Source organism: Neophocaena asiaeorientalis, unplaced genomic scaffold (assembly GCF_003031525.2).
Source record: "Neophocaena asiaeorientalis asiaeorientalis breed wild unplaced genomic scaffold, Neophocaena_asiaeorientalis_V1.1 scaffold226, whole genome shotgun sequence".
NCBI classification, from domain to species: domain Eukaryota; kingdom Metazoa; phylum Chordata; class Mammalia; order Artiodactyla; family Phocoenidae; genus Neophocaena; species Neophocaena asiaeorientalis.
Genome location: NW_020173037.1, coordinates 12,143,852 through 12,166,246, shown reverse-complemented (window position 1 = coordinate 12,166,246; position 22,395 = coordinate 12,143,852). Strand labels below are relative to the sequence as shown.

General features: G+C 35.9%; 1 protein-coding gene across 1 annotated transcript in view; it reads right to left on the bottom strand.

Annotated features, from left to right (window-relative positions):
• The window catches only part of MCMDC2 (minichromosome maintenance domain containing 2), a 36,053-nt gene extending 15,126 nt beyond the window's left edge, over nucleotides 1-20,927 (bottom strand). The window contains exons 1-9 of the mRNA XM_024742642.1: nucleotides 20,834-20,927; nucleotides 20,616-20,746; nucleotides 20,479-20,538; nucleotides 18,447-18,642; nucleotides 17,714-17,836; nucleotides 17,489-17,593; nucleotides 13,086-13,211; nucleotides 10,884-11,121; nucleotides 4,654-4,859 (exon numbers count right to left, since the gene is read on the bottom strand). Of these exons, the coding sequence (XP_024598410.1) occupies nucleotides 4,654-4,859; nucleotides 10,884-11,121; nucleotides 13,086-13,211; nucleotides 17,489-17,593; nucleotides 17,714-17,836; nucleotides 18,447-18,642; nucleotides 20,479-20,538; nucleotides 20,616-20,746; nucleotides 20,834-20,927 (1,279 nt within the window). The remainder of the gene's footprint in view (nucleotides 1-4,653; nucleotides 4,860-10,883; nucleotides 11,122-13,085; nucleotides 13,212-17,488; nucleotides 17,594-17,713; nucleotides 17,837-18,446; nucleotides 18,643-20,478; nucleotides 20,539-20,615; nucleotides 20,747-20,833) is intronic.
• Nucleotides 20,928-22,395: the final 1,468 nt, after the last annotated feature.

Here is a 22,395-nt window from a genome sequence, read left to right as displayed (position 1 = left end):
AAAATCTCTTATATATATTGGAATATTATTCAGCCATAAAAAGGAATGAGATTCTGTGAAGAGGCAAATTCATAGAGACAGAAAGTCAAATAGAGGTTTCCAGGGGCTAGAGATAGGGGGGAATAGAGAGTTATTGTTTAATGAGTACAGACTTTCTGTTGGGGATTATGAAAAAGTTCTAGAAATGGATAGTGGTGATGATTGTGTAACATTGTGAATGTACTTAATGCCACTGAACTGTACGTTGGAAAGTGGTTAAAATGGTCAATTTTACATTGTGTATTTTATCAATATTTTTTAAAAAAGGAATGAAGTGATACATGCTACAACATGGATGAACCTCAAAAACATTATGCTAAGTGAAAGAAGCCAGTAATAAAAGACCACAAATTGTATGATTCCATTTATATGAAATGTCCAGAATAGGCAAATCCATAGAGACAGAAAGCAGATTAGGTTTCCGGGAACTCTGGGGAGAGGGGGCATGGGGGGTGACGGCTAATGAGTACAGGGTTTCCTTTGGGGTAATGAAAATGTTCTGAAAGTATAACAGATAGTGGTGATGGTTGTACAACTCTGTGAATATTCAAAAAGCCACTGAACTGTACATTTTAGGTGGGTGAATTTTATGGTGTGTAAATTATACTTCAATAAAGCTATTACCAGAAAATGTAATAGAAGTAGCTGTCAGTCTAATACTAAAATTTTAAATTATTGACATGAATTTTACCATTTATATTGTATAATTCCAGTCTTAAATACAAATATTTGAGCATTTAACTCATATGCAGCATCATTAGTATTTTGTAGGAAGTATTAATACACAGTTATGTATTTTTGTTCTTATCAGAACAGGGGAAATATTTTTATTTTGCACAAAACTGTTTTTAATTTGTTTCTTGATATTCACACATTTCACCAGCACTCTCTACTGATGAGTAAGGAAGGACTAAAAGGAAAAGGAACAACGGTTGCCCTATCTTTCCCTTCCCTCCTATATTATCATTTTCAGTGTAAGAGGTTGGCAAATACAGGGAAGTAGCCAAGTAAGAAAGGATATGATGCGGTTCCTCTGTCATTTGTGTTTCTTAGAATGCCACTGCCTATTACAGAAGCAAGTCTGATTCAAATGGAAAGCTTGGCCTCCTTGGGGCTATCAGCTCCCCATCTCACTCAGCGGAAGATGTTTTGAAATGGAACATGGGCACTGAATTGCAGTGTAGTCACAATGCATGAGAGTCCAGCAAGAATCAAACTGATTACAAATTGTGTTAACAAGCCTCAGTGATCACAAATGCTATTTGAAATAGGGCAGCAAGGCATGGTGGACACAGGCATGGATGTATCCCCTCTGCTCACGTTGAAGCTCCACTGTCTTCCTTACAAAACAACTTCAAAGATAAAATCATTAAAATTTTCTTTTTATAAAAATTTATTTTATTTATTTATTTATTTTTGACTGTGCTGGGTCTTCATTGCTGAGCGCGGGCTTTCTCTAGGTGCGGCGAGTGGGGGCTACTCTTCGTTGGGGTGCACAGGCTTCTCATTGTGGTAGCTTCTCTTGTTGCGGAGCACGGGCTCTAGGCGTGCGGGCTTCAGCAGTTGTGGCTCATGGGCTCTAGAGCGCAGGCTCAGTAGTTGTGACACACGGGCTTAGTTGCTACGTGGCATGTGGGATCTTCCTGGACCAGGGCTCGAACCCGTGTCCCCTGCATTGGCAGGCGGATTCTTAACCATTGAGCCACCAGGGAAGCCCTAAAATCATTTAAAATTTGAAGATGGTGACAGCAGAGTTTTAACCAAGTGCCAGGCTCTTCTAGGGGGAGCTATACTTATTCCTCACCCATGAAGCAGCACCTGCTAGTATGTGTAAGTAGTGGTATCTCATTGTGGTTTATTTTTCATTTCCCCAATATCCAACTAATGATATTAAGCACTATTTCATGCACTTATTTGTCATTTTGTATACATTCCTTTGTGAAGTCACTAAGTCTTTAGACCATTTTTTTGCTGGGCCCTTTGTGTGTATGTGTTTTTAAGTTGAAGAATGTTTGATTTACAATGTTGTGTTAATTGCTGCTGTACAGAAATATATATATATAAATATACATTCTTTTTTATATTCTTTTCCATTATGGTTTATCTCTATGTCTATGAGTCTGTTTCTGTTTTGTAGGTAAGTTCGTTTGTATCATACTTTAGATTCCACATATAAGTGATATCATATGATATTTGTCTTTCTCTGTCTGCCTTACTTCCCTTAGTATGACAATCTCTAGGTCCATCCCTGTTGCTGGAAATGGCATTATTTCATTCTTTTTTATGGTTAAGTAGTATTGACAAAGTACATCTTCTTTAACCATACATCCGTCAAGGGACATTTAGGCTGTTTCCATGTCTTGGCTATTGTGAACAGTGCTGCTATGAACATAGGGGTGCAAATATCTTTTTGAATTATAATTTTGTCTGGATATATGCCCAGGAGTGGGATTGCTGGATCATATGGCAACTCTATTTTTAGTTTTTTGAGGAACCTCCATACTGTTTTCCATAGTGGCTGCACCAACTTACATTCCCACCAACTCTGTAGAAGGGTTCCGTCATGGCTCACGGGCCCAGCCACTCCGCGGCATGTGGGATCTTCCCAGACCGCGGCACGAACCCATGTCCCCTGCATGGGCAGGCGGACTCGCAACCACCGCGCCACCAGGGAAGCCCCATTCAGCCCATTTTTTGATTGGATTGTTTGTTTTTTTTTTGTTGAGTTGTATGAGCTGTTTGTAGTATATTTTGGAGATTAAGCCTTGTCAGTCACATCCTTTGCAAATATTTTCTCCCATTCTGTAGGCTGTCTGGTTCTTTGTTTTTCAAATTACTGACTTGTTAGAATTGTTTCTATGTTCTAGGTGTATGTCCTATGTCAAATATATGTATTGCAATTATTTTCTTTTTCTTTGCTTGCCTATTCACTTCTTAAATGGCTTTTTTGATGTGTATAACTTTTTAGTTTTGATGAAGTCCAACTCATCAATTATTTTCTGTTTATTGCTTTCTGGGTTTTGTCTAAAAAATCTTTGCCTACCCTAAGGTCATGAAGACTTCCCATGTTTTCTTCTAGTAGCTATATAATTTTAGCTTTTACATTTGGGTTTATATCCATCTTTAATTAATTATTGTATACAGTTGTGAGGTATGAGCCAATATTAATTTTTTCCATATATATAGCCAGATGTTCCACTATCATTTGTTGAAAAAACTTTCCTTTGTCTGTTTTCTTGCTTTGATGCTGTGGTCAAAAATCAAGTAAGCAGGGCTTCCCTGGTGGCGCAGTGGTTAAGAATCCGCCTGCCAATGCAGGAGACACGGCTTTGGGCCCTGGTCCGGAAAGATCCCACATGCTGCAGAGCAACTAAGCCCGGGCGCCGCAACTGAGCCTGCACTCTAGAGCCCGCAAGCCATAACTACTGAGCCTGTGCTCTAGAGCCCACGAGCCACAACTACTGAGCCCGCACACCTAGAACCTGTGCTCCGCAACGAGAGAAGCCACCACAATAAGAAGGCTTCGCACTGCAACAAAGAGTAGCCCCTGCTCGCCGCTACAAGAAAAAGCCCACGCACAGCAACAAAGACCCAACACAGCCAAAAATAAATAAATTAAATACATAAATTAAAAACAAATCAAGTAAGCATACTAGTGTGGGTCTATTTCTGCATTCTCTTGTAGGGAGAGGCAATATGCTATGTGCCCTGAGTATTGCTGCACATTCTTGCCGGTATGCTAAGAGTGTAAGGCCCTAACTTCTCTTGGCCCGATACTTATCTGTCCATATCCTTGTTAGTTATAATCTGGCCCAAGCAGCATTATCCTAATACTAAAACCAGACAAAAGATATTATAGGAAAACTACAGACCAATATCTCTTGTGAATATACAGGCAAAAATCCTCAACAAAATAACAGCAAATCAAGTCCAACAATGTATAAAAAGAATTATACACCACAGCCAGGTAGGGTTTATGTTAGGTATGCAAAGCTGGTTCAACATTTGAAAATCAATTAATGTAATCCATAATATCAACAGGCATTCATTTATCAACAGGCATATCATATTTTTCAATATGTGATTGAAAAATCACATTATCATATCAATAGGTGTAGAAAAAGCACTTGATAAAATTCAGCACCAATGCATTATTAAAAAACTCTTAGTAGATTAAGATTAGAGTGAAATTCCTTCAACTTGCAAGAGAACTTCTACAAAAAACCTACAGCCAACATCATACTCAATGGTGAGAAATGTGAAACTTTCCTGTTAAGATCAGGAGCAAGACAAGATCAGGATGTTCCTTCTCACCACTGTTTTTCAACATCATATTGGAAGTCCTAGCTAATGCAATAAGACAAGAAAAGGAAATAAATCTGGCCTAATACAAACTCATGTGTTAGCACAACTGAGCGCAAAGCCTAAAACAATGCATTTGCACGTTAAATTCCTCTGTTTTTATTTATAAAGGTAAAATGAGAAATGTCATTTAATATAATTTCTCTATTCCTAAAACGTGTACAATACAATCTTAATTGTTAAGTAACCCCTTGACACTGATAAGACTATAAGTTAAACAGGTGAAAATTAATTTGAAAAAATACTGTTTACCTGATTGAAGCTGTTCAAGTTTATCTTTTTTGTGTGAAGCCAAGTCTCCTATAAAGCAGATACCACCTTTAGCTAGCAAAGCACTGCCACCTTGAATGCTAACTGCTCCAGTTCCATACTTATTCCTGGATAGAGTAGGGAAAATTTCAGTAGAGACTGGATGACGTATACCACGGGGCACAAGGTTTATACTAAAATTCAAAAGCCTAAGGGAAAAAATAAATTATTCATTACTTATTCATTACAAATATTACTTATTTAATATTTGATTTTCAGAAGTCATAATGTATAATAGCTATACAATTAGATTTAATTTGATTCAATGTCTATTGAGCACTAGGGCTGTGGATAAAAACGTACATGTAGGACTTCCCTGGTGGTGAAGTGGTTAAGAATCCTCCTGCCAATGCAGGGGACACGGGTTCGAGCCCTGATCCGGGAGGATCCCACATGCCACGGAGCAACTAAGCCTGTGTGCCACAACTACTGATCCTGTGCTCTAGAGCCTGTGAGCCACAACTACTGAGCCTGCATGCCACAACTACTGAAGCCCACACGCCTAGAGCCTGTGCTCCACAACAAGAGAAGCCACCGCAATGAGAAGCCCATGCACCGCAACGAAGAGTAGCCCTTGCTTGCTGCAACTAGAGAAAGCCCACACACAGCAACGAAGACCCAATGCAGCAAAAAATAATTAATTAATTAAAAAAAAAGAATTTTTCTTTGCTATGTATTGTCTCAGGTTATTAACAATATATATATATGAGATTTGGTCCTTAACTTGGAAAGCTCACAGCCTAGAGAGATGTAAACAAAAAACTAAAACACGATGTGATAAGTACTAAAATAATGTCATGAGGACATCCATAAAAGATCATTATTTCCTCCTGGATCGAAGTCAGAGAAAGCTATAGAGAAATGACATTTGAACGGGGACTTCCTTTTTTTATGAATTGCTTTCTTTCGTTTATTCAAAATTTTTGCATTTAGGCTTGCCAGTAGTTCATCATGACTACCCTTGTTACCTATGTATCAAGATAACTCTTGATACATCCTTTTGCTTTCTAATCTCTTTGCCAATTGCCTCAACCTCTTCATTTCTCAAATTTAAATTATAAGAAAGGAATATGATTATCTTAGCTTAGCTTTTAAATCCTTGCCACAGAAATCATAGCTTGCTGGTGCAATCTACTATGATGAGTAGAGACATGGTACAAAGAGGGTGAAGCAGTATCTCTTAAATGTGGATAGGTAGATGCTATAAAATGTCTAGTGTATGTGTCATTCCAAAGAATTTAGATGCTAATTTGAAGATATACAATATGGGTGAGTAAGATTTAGAAAGAAAATTTGCAAGCCTATAGAGCAGTGGTTCTCAACCCTAGCTCACATTAAAATTACCTGGGGAACCAACAGGCACATGAAAAGACGGTCAAATCACTACTCATCAGGGGAATGCAAATCAACACCATGATGAGATATCACATCACACCTGTCAGAATGGCTGTTATCAAAAACACAAAAAAAACAACAAAAGCAACCCAAGCGTTGGCAAGAATGTGGAGAAAAGGGACTACTTATACACTGTTGGTGGGAATGTAAATTGTTGCAGCCACTGTGGAAAACAGTAAGGAGGTTCCTCAAAAAACTAAAAATAGAGTTACCATATGATCCAGCAATCCCACTCCTGGGTATTAATCCAAAGAAAACAAAAACACTAATTAGAAAAGATATATGCTCCCCTATGTTCACTGCAGCATTATTTACAATAGCCAAGATATGGAAACAAGCTAAGTGTCTATGAATAGATAAATTGATAAAGAAGATGTGGTATATATATAATGGAATATTATTCAGCAATAAAAAGTATGAAATCTTGACATTTGTGACAACATGGATGGGCCTAGAGGGTATTATGCTAAGTAAGTCAGATAGAAAAAGATAATTGTTATATACGATTTCACTTATATGTGGAATCTAAAAAAAAAAAATGAACAAACAAAACAAGACAGAATAGATATAGAAAACAAACTTGTTGTTGCCAGAGGGGAGGGGGATTGGGAAAGTGAAATAAGTAAAAGGGATTAAGAGGTACAAACTTCTAGTTATAAAATAAATGTCACGAGGATGTAAGGTACAGCATAGAGAATATGGTCAATAATATTGTAATAACTTTGTATGGTGACAGATGGTAACTAGACTTACTGTGGTGACCATTTTGAAATGTATATAAATATTGAATCTCTATGATGTACACGAACATGATATTGCATGTCAATTATACTTTTTAACAAAAAAAAATTGCCTGGGGTTTTTTAAAAATTCTAATGCCAAGCCCCATCCCAAACGATGTAAATTAGAATCTCTAGGGGTGAGCCACAGTCATAATTTTTTTTTAAATAAATTTATTTTTGGCTGTGTTGGGTCTTCGTTGCTGCGCACGGGCTTTCTCTATGTGCGGTGAGTGGGGGCCACGCTTCGTTGTGGTGCGTGGGCTTCTCATTGTCATGGCTTCTCTTGTTGCGAACCACGGGCTCAGTAGTTGTGACTCGCAGGCTCAGTAGTTGTGGCGCACAGGCTTTGTTGCTCCGCGGCATGTGGGATCTTCCCAGGCCAGGGCTCGAACCCGTGTCCCCTGCATTGGCAGGTGGATTCTTAACCACTGCGCCACCAGGGAAGCCCCATAAATTTTTAAAAAATATTATCCCAGATGATTCTAACATGCAGTCAGGCTGAGAACCTAGTTATATAGAACAATGGGCCTCAAACTTGGCTAATCATTGGAATCAGCTGAGGAATTTTTTGAACTACTGATACAAGGTCACAGAGTAAAAGATCCAAATACAAAAATCAATTGTATCTCTATATACTCACAGCAAATATTTGAAAAATAAAATTAATAAAACACTACCATTTTTCATAGCATCAAAAATACCAAATACTTAGAAATCAACTTAAATTATGTGCATGACCTTTACAAAACATTGCTGAAAGAAATTAAGATTTAAATAAATGGAGATATATACCATATTCACAGATTGGAAGACTCAACATTGTTAAGATGTAAATTCTTCCCAAATTGATTTATAAGTTAAATGCAGTTCCATCAAAATCCTTAAAGGCTCTTTTGGGGTGATGGGGATGGAGGCTGGTATTAACATATAGATTCTAAACTTTTTTTTTTTTTTTACGGTACGTGTTGTGGCCTCTCCCGTTGCGGAGCACAGGCTCCGGACGCACAGGCTCAGCGGCCATGGCTCATGGGTCCAGCTGCTCTGCGGCATGTGGGATCTTCCTGGACCGGGGCACGAACCTGTGTCCCCAGCATCGGCACGCAGACTCTCAACCACTGCGCCACCAGGGAAGCGATTCTAAACTTTATAAGAAAATGTAAACGATCTAAAATAGTGCAAACAAATCTTAAAAATGAAGAATAAAATTGCACTACCTGATTCAAAACTTAATATGGAGCTACAATAATCAAGAATGTGAGGCATAATTATAGACATAAAGGTCAAAATGACAGAAAAGAACGTTTAAATAGATATATACCCAGTTCAATTTTACACCTAAAATTGTTTATAACCAGTTTATAACCACTGTTTATAACCAGTTCAACTAATTTGCAACATTGGCAGCAAAGCAATTCAATGGGGAAAGGAAAGTCTTTTAAACAAATGGTATGGAAAAATTAGATAAATGCATAGGAAAAATATTAATCTTGGCTCCTACCTTGTATCACATACAAAAATTGACTTGTAATAGAAAACAGACCAATGTAAAAACAAATACTTCTAGAAGAAAACATAAAAGAATATTTTCATGACCTTGGGGTAGACAAAGATTTCTTAAACAGAACCCAGAAAACACTAAACATAAAAGAAAATAATAACCTAAACTAAAAGGACTGCTCATCAAAGATATCTTTAAGAAAATAACTCAAGCTTTAGACTGGGAGAAAAATTTCATGATACATATGTGACAATGGATGTGCATCTGGAAGAGCCCCATTTAAAAGTGAACAAAGGACCTGACACTTCAGAAAAGGAGACACATGAGTAACTAATAAGCACATGAAAAAGAGCTTGAATCAGTAGTCATCAAGGAAATGCAACTTAGAACTGTAGTGAGACACTATTTCACATATACTAGAATGGCTAAATTGAGAAAGACTGACCACACTGGATGTTGGTGAGGATAGAAACAACTGGAACCTTAACTCATTGTTAGGAATGTAAAATTGTAAAACCACTTTAAAAAACTGTTTGGCAGCTTCTTATAAAGTTATATAAACCTACCTTATGACACAATAATTCCACTCCTAGGTATTTACCCAAGATAATAAAAACCTAAGTCTACAAAAAGACTTATACAAGAGATGTTTATAGCAGCCTTACTTATATAGTCAAAACATGCAAAACCCAGGGCTTCCCTGGTGGCACAGTGGTTAAGAACCCGCCTGCCAATGCAGGGCACATGGGTTCAAGCCCTGGTCCAGGAAGATCCCACATGCCTTAGAGCAACTAAGCCCGTGCGCCACAACTACTGAGCCTGGACTCTGGAGCCTGCGAGCCACAACTACTGAGCCCATGGGCACAACTACTGGAGCCCATGCTCTGCAACAAGAGAGGCCACTGCAATGAGAAGCCCGCACACCGCAACTAAGAGTAGCCCCTGCTCGTTGCAACTAGAGAGAGCCCACGCGCAGCAATGAAGACCCAAAACGCAGCCAAAAAACCCCCACAAATCCATTCATTGATTCATTCATCAAATAGCAATTGATCATCTTCTGTGTGCCATGCCCTGTCCTAGGACTTTGCTTTAATAATGAAAAAAAAAAAAACAAAACAAAACATGCAAAACCCAAATGTCTATCACGAGGAGAACAGATAAACAAATTCTGGTATATTCATATAATGGAACACTACTCATCAATAAAAACAATGAACAGGAAGATTAACCTATGGTGACAGAAATCACCTGTGGAGATAGGAACTAATTGGAAGAGAGAATGAAGGACCTTTCCAAGGTAAAGGAAAATGGAAATGTTCCATATCTTATTGAGGTGATGGCTATAGGAGTGTATGTCATCTGTCAAGACTCATTGAATTGTATACCTAAGATCTGATTACTTCACTTTATTTATGTAAATTTTACCTAAAAAACAAAACAAAACACCAAATCTCTCATACAGCCCCAAATACCACAGGAAAAGATTAATGACAAACAGAAAAAGAGACAAAGCCTTTAATTTACAAGAGGTATCACAAATCAGTAAGAAATAACTTAATTTAAAAAATGGACAATGGTCAAGGAGTTCATAGAAAAATAATAAAAAGTGTTTAACAAATTCTAAATGATGCTAAAACTTACTTCTAGTTAAAGAAATGCAAATTAAAATAAAATACCACTTTCCATCCATCAAATGGCAAAATTTTAAAGTTTGATAATACCCAGTGTTGGTGAGGCTGTTAGGAAACAAATATTCTCATGCTCATTAGTGTAAGATTAAATTGGTGCAATCTGTAGCAGTTAGCACTGTATTTACATTGTGATTTAATTTTAGCAAAACATCATCTGTCCAATTAAGTTAGAGCTAATTTGAATTTTATTTTTTTAATTTAAAATTCATTCTATAAATTTGTTTTTGCTTTATATTTTCATACATGATTTTAATATATGAAGCTTATTCCTAGCTTTTTGCACATTTAAGTAACTTTTTAAAAAGGGTACTTGCTAGTGGGGAGCCCCAATATGCTGAGTAGAGGCTTACTCCAAGGTTAGAGTGACACCCCCAAAACAGTAATTTTGGCACTTTTAACAGCCTTATTTGGGCACAGTGAATCAATACTATTGAATGGAATCTTGAAGAAAAAGAAGAAAACAGCTTGTTAGCTCTAGCGGGGAGATTATTTTGAAGTGAAAACAAAGTACAAAAGCAGAACAGTGATCTAGGGAATGGAGGACAAGGAAGCCTGCAAAGGAGACATTTATTTAAAAAGGTCTGAGTGGGGAAACAAGTTGAAACTTCGAGTGGTTAGATTCTCAAAATGTTGAAAGCAAATATCCCATTTCTCAATTCATGTTTTAAAAGGTTTTGAACTTCATTGATAAAAGTTTATTTAAATACTTATACTGCTCAGATAAATTCCAAATATTTGTCTTGTAATAATGCTCATGGAAAAGATGTATGCAAATCTGTGACCAATTCATAATGTCATATATTTTACCTGTCTACGAGTAGAATATCACTTGTTATAATTAAAAGATCCAGGCAATCTTCCAGTTCCTTGTTACGGTCACTTGTCTGTACTAGACTCATCAACAAACAGAGCTTGAGCAAATTGTAAGTCCCAGGAGGAACAATTTGTGATGCAAAGATATTGGCAAGTATTGCTGTAAACTTCCAGTACGAGCAGGAAGTCAAAGAGAGGAGATACCTGAAATTGTCGCTAATTCCTGAAGGAACTGAAAGTAAATATTACATATATGTTAAAAAGAGTTTTTTAAAACAAGAAAATGATATTATAGACATCTAATTCCATTTATCTAAAATATTATCAAATTGCAGTTCTTTTAATGATGCCACATTCAAATTATTACAATGATATTAAATTATGATCAGAGGTCACTCTGGTCTATCATTTCTATCCCAAGGAATGCAGTAAGAAGAAGCAGTCGACCTTTGTGCCCACATAGACTGGCTGTGGGTTGCAAGCAAATCTCTCATTTTTTTCCTTTTAAGACCTATGTGAGCAAAGCCAGATCATGGGGCTCTTGTACTGCAGTGTTTGCTTCTACATATCTATGTTTGAAATATTATCACCTTTAGTGAGGTCTAAAAAGCAGAATGGGAAATATTTGATTATTGCTGTTAAAAGGGGAGATTTATACTCTACTACTTCAACATACACTGTAACATTCTAGACCTTCTCCACTACCTTATTCTGTCCAACTCCTGAAAGAGATGAGTGTTTTAATCCAGTTGGTCAGTTTGGAAGAAACAGCTGCGCACATGTAACCCAGTCCCTTTCTCCTTCCTCTTAGGCTGTCATCACAGGGCAATGATTTCTTCTACTCATCGATGCCCATGGACCAAGGGAGGGAGCTACATTAGTGTAGCTCTTGCCACATTTGCGTGGTTAAATCTGCCTAATTCTGGAGTTCAGCAGGAGAAAGTACACTTCACCTACATATATATCATGTTCTGCCACCAAATCAGTAAATCTTAAAGCACTTCACAGCAGAAAATATTTTAAATATCTTTAAAATGCCTATTGTTCATTAGTAGTTTCTTTCTTCAATATTTTTATTCTTTTAAGAAGTTTTTCTCAGGAATTCCCTGGTTGTCCAGTGGTTAGGACTCTGTGCTTCCAATGCAGGGGGCATGGGCCCAATCCCTGGTCGGGGAACTAAGATCCCCACAAACCACACATCACAGCCAAAAAATAAATAAATAAATAAAGCTTTCTCTTCAAAATAAGCAGAGGTATCTAGAATCCATTGCATTTAAATTCAACTTGGGCCTCTGTTATTGCAGATGGTTATCTAGGGAATAGAAAAAAAAAATCTAACTTCATTATTTAAGATTTAAATAGCCTGTCCTATATTTAGATATTTGTGTGCCAAGTTAAGAGCAGGTCTGCTCTCCGCTTTTGTTTACTTAATTCTTAATTAGGTTGCAAGGAAATTATCAGTAATAAGGGTGATATTTTGGGGACCAACTGCCTTTCTCTTTTGTCTTATTTCTCGATTGGTTCAAAACTCAGCTGAGGAAAAGGATGCCATTTTATTCGGCTCTTTTTCTCAGACCACAACAGTTACTTAGTTAGAAAACAAAGGGCTGGATAGAAAAACGTTTAATCTCTAACTCTTAGCATCTTAAAACATTTTTCTTGTTGGTAATTATTTAAAAAAAAAAAAAAATCTAGGGGCTTCCCTGGTGGCGCAGGGGTTGAGAGTCCGTCTGTCGATGCAGGGGACACAGGTTCGTGCCCTGGTCCGGGAAGATGCCACATGCCGTGGAGCGGCTGGGCCCGTGAGCCATGGCTGCTGAGCCTGTGCGTCTGGAGCCTGTGCTCCGCAACGGGAGAGGCCACAGCAGTGAGAGGCCTACGTACCACCAAAAAAAAAAAAAATCTAAATAAGGTTTAGCCAAAAGAAAGGAGTCCTTCCTGTGGGCAAGGTTTCACATTATCTTGCTTTATTTCCTTTGCAGCATTTATTATCTAAAATTGTCTTATTAATTAGTTTACAGATTTATTGACTGTCTACCATATGATTTAAGAGTAGGAACCCTGACTGTCCTCATCACAACTGTATCCCTAGTGCTTTGAAGAGTGTCCAGCACATAGGCAACCAATACTTATTTCCTGAACAAATGGATTTAAATTTAAATATTTGTTAATATATGATACTAACATTTTTCTTACCTTTTGGATTGAAAAAAGTGATACTATTTGCCTCTATACAGAGAGCAGTTTGTGATGTTTTTACACAGGTTGGAATTCCAATAATCTTATACTCATTTCCTATATTCATTTCATTCACTAATTCATCTAAAATTGTTAAACACAAAAGAAAATAACTATTTACTAAACGAAATTTTACATGATCATATGGTTCAAAGATCTAAAACCAGTAACAATTCAGTAGTTCAATTAGTTGCTAAGTATTTACTTTTGTTTAGTATAATATGCATATTGAGTGGCATTAATATCAATACTGTCAAAGTGACTATACTAACCAAGGCAATCTACAGATTCCATGCAATCCCTATAAAATTACCAGTGGCATTTTTCACAGAACTAGAACAAAAAAATCTTAAAATTTGTATGGAGACACAGAAGACCCCAAATAGCCAAAGCAATCTTGAGAAAGAAAAACAGAGCTGGGGGAATCAGGCTTCCTGACTTCAGACTATACTACAAAGCTCTAGTCATCAAAACAGTATGGTACTGGCACAAAAATAGAAATATAGATCAATGGAACAGGATAGAAGGCCCAGAAATAAACCCATGCACCTATGGTCACTAAATCTATGACAAAGGAGATAAGACTATACAATGGAGGAAAGACAGTCTCTTCAGTAAATGATACTGGAAAAACTGGACAGCTACATATACATAAATGAAATTACAACATTCTTTAACACCATACACAAAAATAAACTCAGAACGGATTAAAGACCTAAATGTGAGACTGGACACTATAAAACTCTTAGAGGAGAACATAGGCAGAACACTCTCTGGCATAAATCACAGCAATATCTTTTTCGATCCATCTCCCAGAGTAATGGAAATAAAAACAAAAATAAACAAATGGGACCTAATTAAACTCAAAAGCTTTTGCACAGCAAAAGAAACCATAAACAAAATGAAAAGACAACCCACAGAATGGGAGAAAATATTTGCAAATGATGTGACTGACAAGGGATTAGCCTCCAAAATTTACAAACAGTTCATGCAGCTTAATATCATCAAAACAAACAACCCAATCAAAAAATGTGCAGAAGACCTAAACAGACATTTCTTCAAAGAAGACATACAGATGGCCAAGAAGCACATGAAAAGATGTTCAACATTACTAATTATTAGAGAAATGCAAATCAAAACTACAATGAGATACCACCTCACACCAGTCTGAATGCCTATCATCAAAAAAATCCACAAACAACAAATGCTGGAGAGGGTGTGGAGAGAAGGGACCCCTCCTACACTGCTGGTGGGAATATAAATTGATACAACCACTATGGAGAACAGTATGGAGGTTCCCTAAAAAACTAATAATAGGACTACCATATGATCCTGCAATCCCACTCCTGGGCATATATCTGGAGAGAAACATGGTCCGAAAGGATGCATGCACTCCAATGTTCATTGCAGCACTGTTTACAATAGCCAAGACATGGAAGCAACCTAAATGTCCATCGACAGAGGAATGGATAAAGAAGATGTGGTACATATATACAATGGAATATTACTCAGCCATTAAAAATAGTGAAATAATGCCATTTGCAGCAACATGGATGGACCTGGACATTGTCATACTGAATGAAGTAAGTCTGACAGAGAAAGAGAACTATCATATGATATTGCTTATATGTGGAATCTAAAAAGAAATGATACTAATGAATTTATTTACAAAACAGAAACAGACTCACAGACTTAGAGAACGAACTTATGGCTACCAGGGGGGACGTGGGGGGAGAAGGGATAGTTAGGCAGTGTGGGATTGACATGTACACACTGCTGTATTTAAAATGGATAACCAACAAGGACCTACTGTATAACACAGGGAACTCTGCTTAATACTATGTAACAACCTAAATGGGAAAAGAATTTGAAAAAGAATAGATACATGTGTATGTACAGCAGAATCACTTTGCTGTACACCTGCAACTATCACAACATTGTTAATCAACTATACTCCAATATAAAATTAAAAATTAAAAACAAATAAAACCAGCAACAATTTAGTAGTTCAGTTAGTTGCTAAGTAGTTACTTTTGTTTAGTATACTATGCATATTGAGTGGCATTAATAATATAAATTGAGAAAATTTTGTTGCTGATAAATTTTGATACTTATAGGTGATGAATTAACTTCAAGAAGCATGTGACATAGCAACTAGATAGTCTCCTATAATAGTCAAAAGGCAAAACAAGATTATTGTGCTTAAAATGAAACATCTTTCCATTAAATGACAAGAGATGTTAATAAAAATGACCTTATAAGTAATAATTTTATTTGGGAAGAAAATCATTTTAAAAAGTATTATTCACAGTCTATAATATAGGCAAGTCACTTTTATACACATTATCAAATTGTAAACTATAAGACAGATATTGTTATCCCCACTTTATATATGAAGAAACTGAGAGGTTAAGTGATTTGCACCAGGCTAAGTAGTTAAGTAGCAGAACTGAAATTCCCATCTGGGTCTGCCCATGTCTAAAGTCTACCCAGCACAGGGAACTCTACTTAATGCACTGTGGTGACCTAAGTGGGAAGGAAATCCAAAAAAGAGGGGATACATGTATATGTATAGCTGATTCATTTTACTGTGCAGTAGAAACTAACAAAACATTGTAAAGCAACTATGCTCCAACAAAAATTAATTAAAAAAAAAAGAAAAACAAATACCGTCAATGAAAATGTATCCATTTGTAATACAAATAAACTCTTTTGAATCAAAATAAATAAAGTCTACCCAAAAGACAATTTACTAGGTTCCTCTCTCACCTCTACAGACTGAGCAAAGCTTTTGCACAAGTTCAAAATTTATTCTAAAAAACATACGCTAAAAATCTTGATCCTCCATTATACAGTTAGAATTTGGATGGTTGTAAAACTATGAAAGAAAGGCTTACAAGAAAGGCTTACAAGGATTATCTTCCCTCTGTGATCAAACACTGATGTCCATTTCTTTCCTCCTCTCTGTTTCTTTCTCTGTCTCTCTGTCTCTTTTAGAGCCAGAGAGCATATTGATATACCCTGTAGAACTAGATGGGAAGAATCAGCCCCAAGATTTGAGAAAATAAAAACCCCAAACCAAATAAACAAACATTCCCCCTGTCCCACCCCCCAAAAAACCCATGAAGGATACAGTATGAATTACAAGGAGAAAATTAAAGCAAATCATTTTTCAAGTGTTCCTTGGAATCGTGGATGTGTCATGAAGTCAAGAAAGGGTCAAGAGGAAGGCTAGGAGGCTGGGAAGTCTGGGTATCTCTGCTGAAAACCCCCAAAGGCCTGCTTTTATTAATTTAACTTTTAAAAATGTATTTGGGTTCTATTAAGAGTTTATTAGAAGAAAGGGTTTTCTACTAAAATATAAGTTGGATAGTCACTTAAATTTCTATATTGTAATGTATGGTTTGTATATAATAGAATTAAGTAGTTAAAATCATAGACTTTGAAGCTAGAATGCCTGAGTTTGAATCATGGCTGTGCCATGTACTAGCTGTGTAACCTTGGAAAAGTTACTTAACTTCTCTGTGTGTCCATTTCTACATTGTAAAATGGAGATAACAATAGAACCTACTTGAAAGAATTGCTGTGACTAAATGAGTTAATATATGTAAAAGTGCCTGGCACATAGTAATTGATATTAAAAATTACCTATTATCGTCTGGGCTTACACGCCTGCCTTGTCCTTGCCAGGCCATGGTGAAAAGACTTCTTGTTTGAGTCTCTGCTTTCTAACCCTTGAGTTTCCTACACATCGTTGACATTCAAGATCTCTCTTTACGAAAAGTTTAATTCTTCCAATTTTAGCCCAAGAAAAGAGACTGAACCCTATCCTCATTTTCACAGTTCTGGCTTCTCAACAATGACTCACTCTTCCATGGGTGATTGATACTGATAATGATTTCCTCCTTTATGGCAGAATCTGTCTACTCACAGGTCTTTACCCATGCAGTTCTCAACAGTTAATCATATGTCAATGCTCATTCATTTATTTAACAAACATTTATTGAGTTTTTACTATGTGCAGTAAAAAACCCAAGTCCCTACCCTCCTGAAGCTTATAGTTTAAAACAATAACTCCAATATTTATATAATACATACACATACAATAATGGGAGATTATTACTGTAAATAACTGTGACCCTGAGACTTAGCATAGTGCTTGAGACATAGCAGGTGCTAATATCTTAAGTGAATGTTGTATGACTGAATGAATAATTGCTGCATTAGCTAAATATGACTCTTTAAAATACTCAAGAAAGAGAAGACCTATTATTTTCAAGCTTTTGAAGTACCATTTTTAATATATAAGCATAAACAAGTCAGTTATATAGTTTATATATTTTAGTGCAAATAGAACTTACCTCTGAGGAAGACTGTGAGAGATTGAAACCTAAATGGCTGGTTGTTAGAATATCCTTGAAAAGCACGAAGTGCCTTTGTGGTAATTATTTCAACTATCTGTTTATCTTAAGGCAAATAGTAAAAAAGAATCAGTTATTAGAATATATATTCAATTTAATTTCCACATTAAAATATCAGACATTATTTTAAAAATTGTAATTGTAAAACGTAAATGCATTTTTTACCACCAAGTACTCTAAATTTTCTGTCTTCTTGAAGTGAAGATGAACATAGATTACACAAAAAGTCATTTCTTATCGTTGCAGACTCTGTAGCACCAGGTACATGCACTCTTATATACTGAAATCCTGAAAGAAAACAGTTAAGCTAAATTTGCCTTCAGATTTAGCTTTCCATTTTCAATCCTTTAAAATGAATCTAATTCAACATACAATTAAACCAGTTTTGCATGTGGGTTCATAGCAGTTCAATTAACATTTATTGCATGGCTATTTCTTGCCAGGCACTGGTGATATGGATACTTAAGCACACAATTTCAATAGGTGGCAATAAGAAACAGATAATTTCAATATGCAGTATTCATATACAAAGTGTTCAGAGAGAAGAGAGGAGAGGCATCCAACCCAATAAGAGGTGGGGATGAATGGAAAAGATGTCCTGGAAGTTAAGCCAAAGGGTTGAGAGAGGACATTACATGGAGAGGGAACAGCATGAACAGTCATGAAACAGCGCGTGAGAAAAACAAGTACTTCAGCAACACAAGAGCATCTGTTAAATTATAGGGGAGAGGTGTGGAAGAAAGAACGAATTTCAAGATTACGCAAAGCAGACTTGTAAACATTAGGAGACACCTAATTTTACGCCATTCTTTCTATGCTGTGAATGTTTTTTAACTAATTGTAAACATGATTTAAGATTAAACAATAAATTGCTTTGATTTTACATTTTAATATTTACCTTTTGAAAGAGGGCATGCTTCATCTGAACAAAGAAATCTTGCACCTTGTGTATACTTGGTTACCGTTGTCATTGCAATCACAATTCCTTGCATCATATAAAATCTTTGAGATGTATAATCAAGCGGAAACTCACAAAGATCAAGAGTATAACTTGGCAGAGGAGGTAAATGTGTTAACTTCAGCAGTATATTAATCTAATAAGAACACAAAAATAGTATTAATAAAAATTGCAGATCCAATTGGACTTACATTACAATATAGCAAGTGTATTTGTAGGTTAAATCAAACAGATAATTTGTTAGTAGTATTAGGAAACAACCTTTGAGCATTAAGAGAAAAGTGATTTAAATATAAAATTAAAGATGCAAAATCCTTATAATCTGATATTTTAATTGAAAATATCATTATGAACTCATTTTTCTTTAAAAATACACATTTCTCGCTATATTCACTGAAAAGACTTATTTATAAAACAATGACAACTCAATAGCAACAAACACTTCTAGTGCCCAGATCTCTAAATATAATTTCTCATGAAAAGGAACCAGAGCTCCTTAGGGGAAATGGCTGATTCCATGGGGCAGAAAATACACCAGATGGACCTCCTTGTACATCTCCTTGTGACAGAAACCAGGGGGGCTTAAAAACTAATGAAATGTGTCAAAAGGACATAAGAACAAACTTTAAGGAGCTCCCAGTGACCAAAGTTAGATAATATAGGCATCAAAAAGAATGACAAAGATTCATTGAAACCTATCAGATATATTTAAAAATTCATGTAATTCCTCATAATTTAAAAAAGGAAAAACAAACAAAAAATATTGGTCATCATTGGAGGCTGTTATATTTCAACTCATCACTATGAAAATTTATAGATGGAAAGAATCAAACATTCCTTCTACTTTTCCTGTACAAATTGTATTGCAGGGTAACCAAATAGTTGATGAGAGGAAAAACTTCTCTTACAGGATAGTTTCAGCCAGTAAATATAGAAAGTTTGCTAAAATTAGGAAAATCACAATTTTGAAACTCCTAATGAAATAATGGAATCTAGGCAGTGACTATCAATAGCTGTGAAAACCATTAGGTGACAGTTGATGGGAGACTGTATATTGGAGGAATCAGACTGACATCATCTGCACCCACTGCTCAATTGTGGCATTGCTAAAAGTGGGATAACAAATAGGACAGTTCTCCTAATGTAGGGCAGTATGAAACACATGACATTATGATATATTCTCATCAAAATGAGTTGAATTTGAATCTAATCAAGTCTTTAGAGCTAACTTTTTTTCCAGAAATTTGGTGTTTAGGGGTATAAGTTAAATACTACAAGAACATAATCAGACAAGTCCAGATGAGACATTTTACAGGACAATTAACTAGTTTCTTCAAAAATTCAATGGCATAAAAAAGGAGGGGGAGGAAATGGCTCTAGATTAAAAGAGACTTAGGGAGATGTAAGAACCAGTTATAATGTGTGTACCTTGTTTTAGTCCTGACTTGAACACATCAATTGTGAGGCAGTCTTGAGACCCCTACTGGGTAAATTTCAATATGGACTGGATATTAGATGATACCAAGGAATTATTTTTTTTTTGTAAATGGTAATAATGGCATTGTGGTTATATAACAAAAATGTCCACAATTTTTAGAGGTTGATACATACCGAAGTATGTAGGGGTGAAATACAGAATGTATTTTAAAGATTTGCTTTAAAACATTTCAGAAAAAAAGTGACGATGCCAGTATGGCAAAATATTGCAAACGATTAAATCTGCGTGATAGATATATGGAGGTTCACTGTATTATTCTCTTTATTTGGGGGTATGTTTGAAATGTTTTATTATAAAAATGTTTAATGTTATAAGTGATAAAACAGGAAGTAAAGATGCATATGTAAGATAATTTATTAAACTTTGAAAATATGTTTAAACAAAAAATATATATGAATATAAAAATATTTATTTACAAGGTATCTTGAAAGTATTGTGCCTTAGTTTTCTTTGTTAAATTTAACTAAAACTTACTTGAGCTTCAGTCTGTAATTGTTCAATTAATGAGAGAGTCTTAACAGCAATAAAACAGACCTGTGATTTCAAACAAAAAACCAAAGAAGTTAGCAAAAATTCCATGTGGCATAAAATTATCTCTTTCTTTAACTTACTGATTGAAAAACTTGAGCAGCTTTTAAAGGCTGGTGTAAAATATGATTTCCAAGTTCAGCATCCAACTCAATAATATCAGAGGGATTTATTAAAATACTGAATCGATAGACAGCATAACTTTGCTTTGAATCTGTAAAAATACACAAGTATAAAAATGAGGACAGTTATACGTAGGACTTTAAAGTTTCTAAAATAAAGTCAACTTTGCTGAACATACCACTGTAGGATTTGCAATTGTCTATGAACTTTTGGAGGCCTCCACTTCTGTCAAGATAGATAAGGGCTGCCTCTTTCATTTTTAGATTTGACATTTTCTCCTAGTTAATGATTCTTCTCTTTTACTGAATGATTAAACCACAGCTGCTGGTGAAGACTACAGAGAGTGAAATTCATAGAAGACAGGAACACCTAGAAATAAAATAAAAGTTACATTTAAGGATCTATAATAAAACTGTTTAAACTATTAAATGTAAAATTGAGGGTGAAATAAAATGAGGTAAAATTTCCAACTTAAAAAATTCCTGGGAGTTCCCTGGTGTCCTAGTGGTTACGATTCCGGGCTTTCACTGCCATGGCCTGGGTTCAATCCCTGGTCCGGGAACTGAGATCTGGTAAGCCGTGCGATGCACACAAAAAAAAATCCTACTCAAAGAGAAACAAAACTGGTTTCTCTTGCCGAATGATATTTTTATCAACACTAGGTTATGAGCCTCTCCATAAGATTTCAAATTTAAGAACAGGAGCTTCAAATGTCTCTTTACAGAGTAGGTATACCAAAAATGCTTGTTGAAACTAATATTGGATAATGAGGTCCCCTTGCAGGCGTTGTTTAAAAAAATGAAAGTGGTAAAAGCTCTTTCACAAATTCAATATAAGTAACAAAGTATAGCTAGCCTAAGAAGTCTGAAAACCTGGATCTAGATCCAGCATTTGCTAGTTGCTATGGGTAAATCACCCAACCTCTCTTGGTTCATCTGTAGGAAATTAAGGGGTTGTATTAGATGATAAGGCCTCTTCTGGCTTTAAATTTTCTATCAGTGACCAACATAAAACACTAAACCATAGTAATGAGAGTGGAATACATAAAATTCATTTAAAGACAGCAAACACCAATTGGAAACAATATATGCCAAACATTGTATTAGGGTCTAGGGATAAAATGAATAAGATTGAATCCTGCCTTCAATGGCTGCCAATTTAGAGGAGTCAGAAATAATGACTATCACATGTATTCATTATCAAGTATTTATTGGGCATTTACTATTTATTGGGTATCAGACTGTCCTAGGCACTGGGGATACAAAGATCAGTAAAATATAGTCCCTACTGTTCAGATAGTACAGTGAGGGAAAATAGATATGTAAAAAATTATAATTCTGTACAACTTACGTGCTATTAAAGAAATATTAATGTACTAGAGAGCACAGAAGGAACAACATACACGAAATAGCTCACACAATTTGGGGTCATCCTCGTGTAGGGGTCATAATATTTTCTATTGTTTTAGGACATTTTGATTTAATACAGTGGGGACATAGACATGAAGTGATAAATTCTACTTTAAAGGTGACATTTGCTAGGTAAGATGTCACTAATTGAAGGAGAGGTGAAGAGAGGAAGAGAAAGTTTTCCAAGGAGAGAGGTAATCCCCCTTCCCCTAATTTTCAGACCCACACTGTTGAATCCATACCCCTGCTCCTTGGAGTTCAGGTCACTTTCCAAAGAAAAGTAATCGAGACTGTCTTCTCCCTATTATATGGCGGGGGGTGGGGAGGGGTG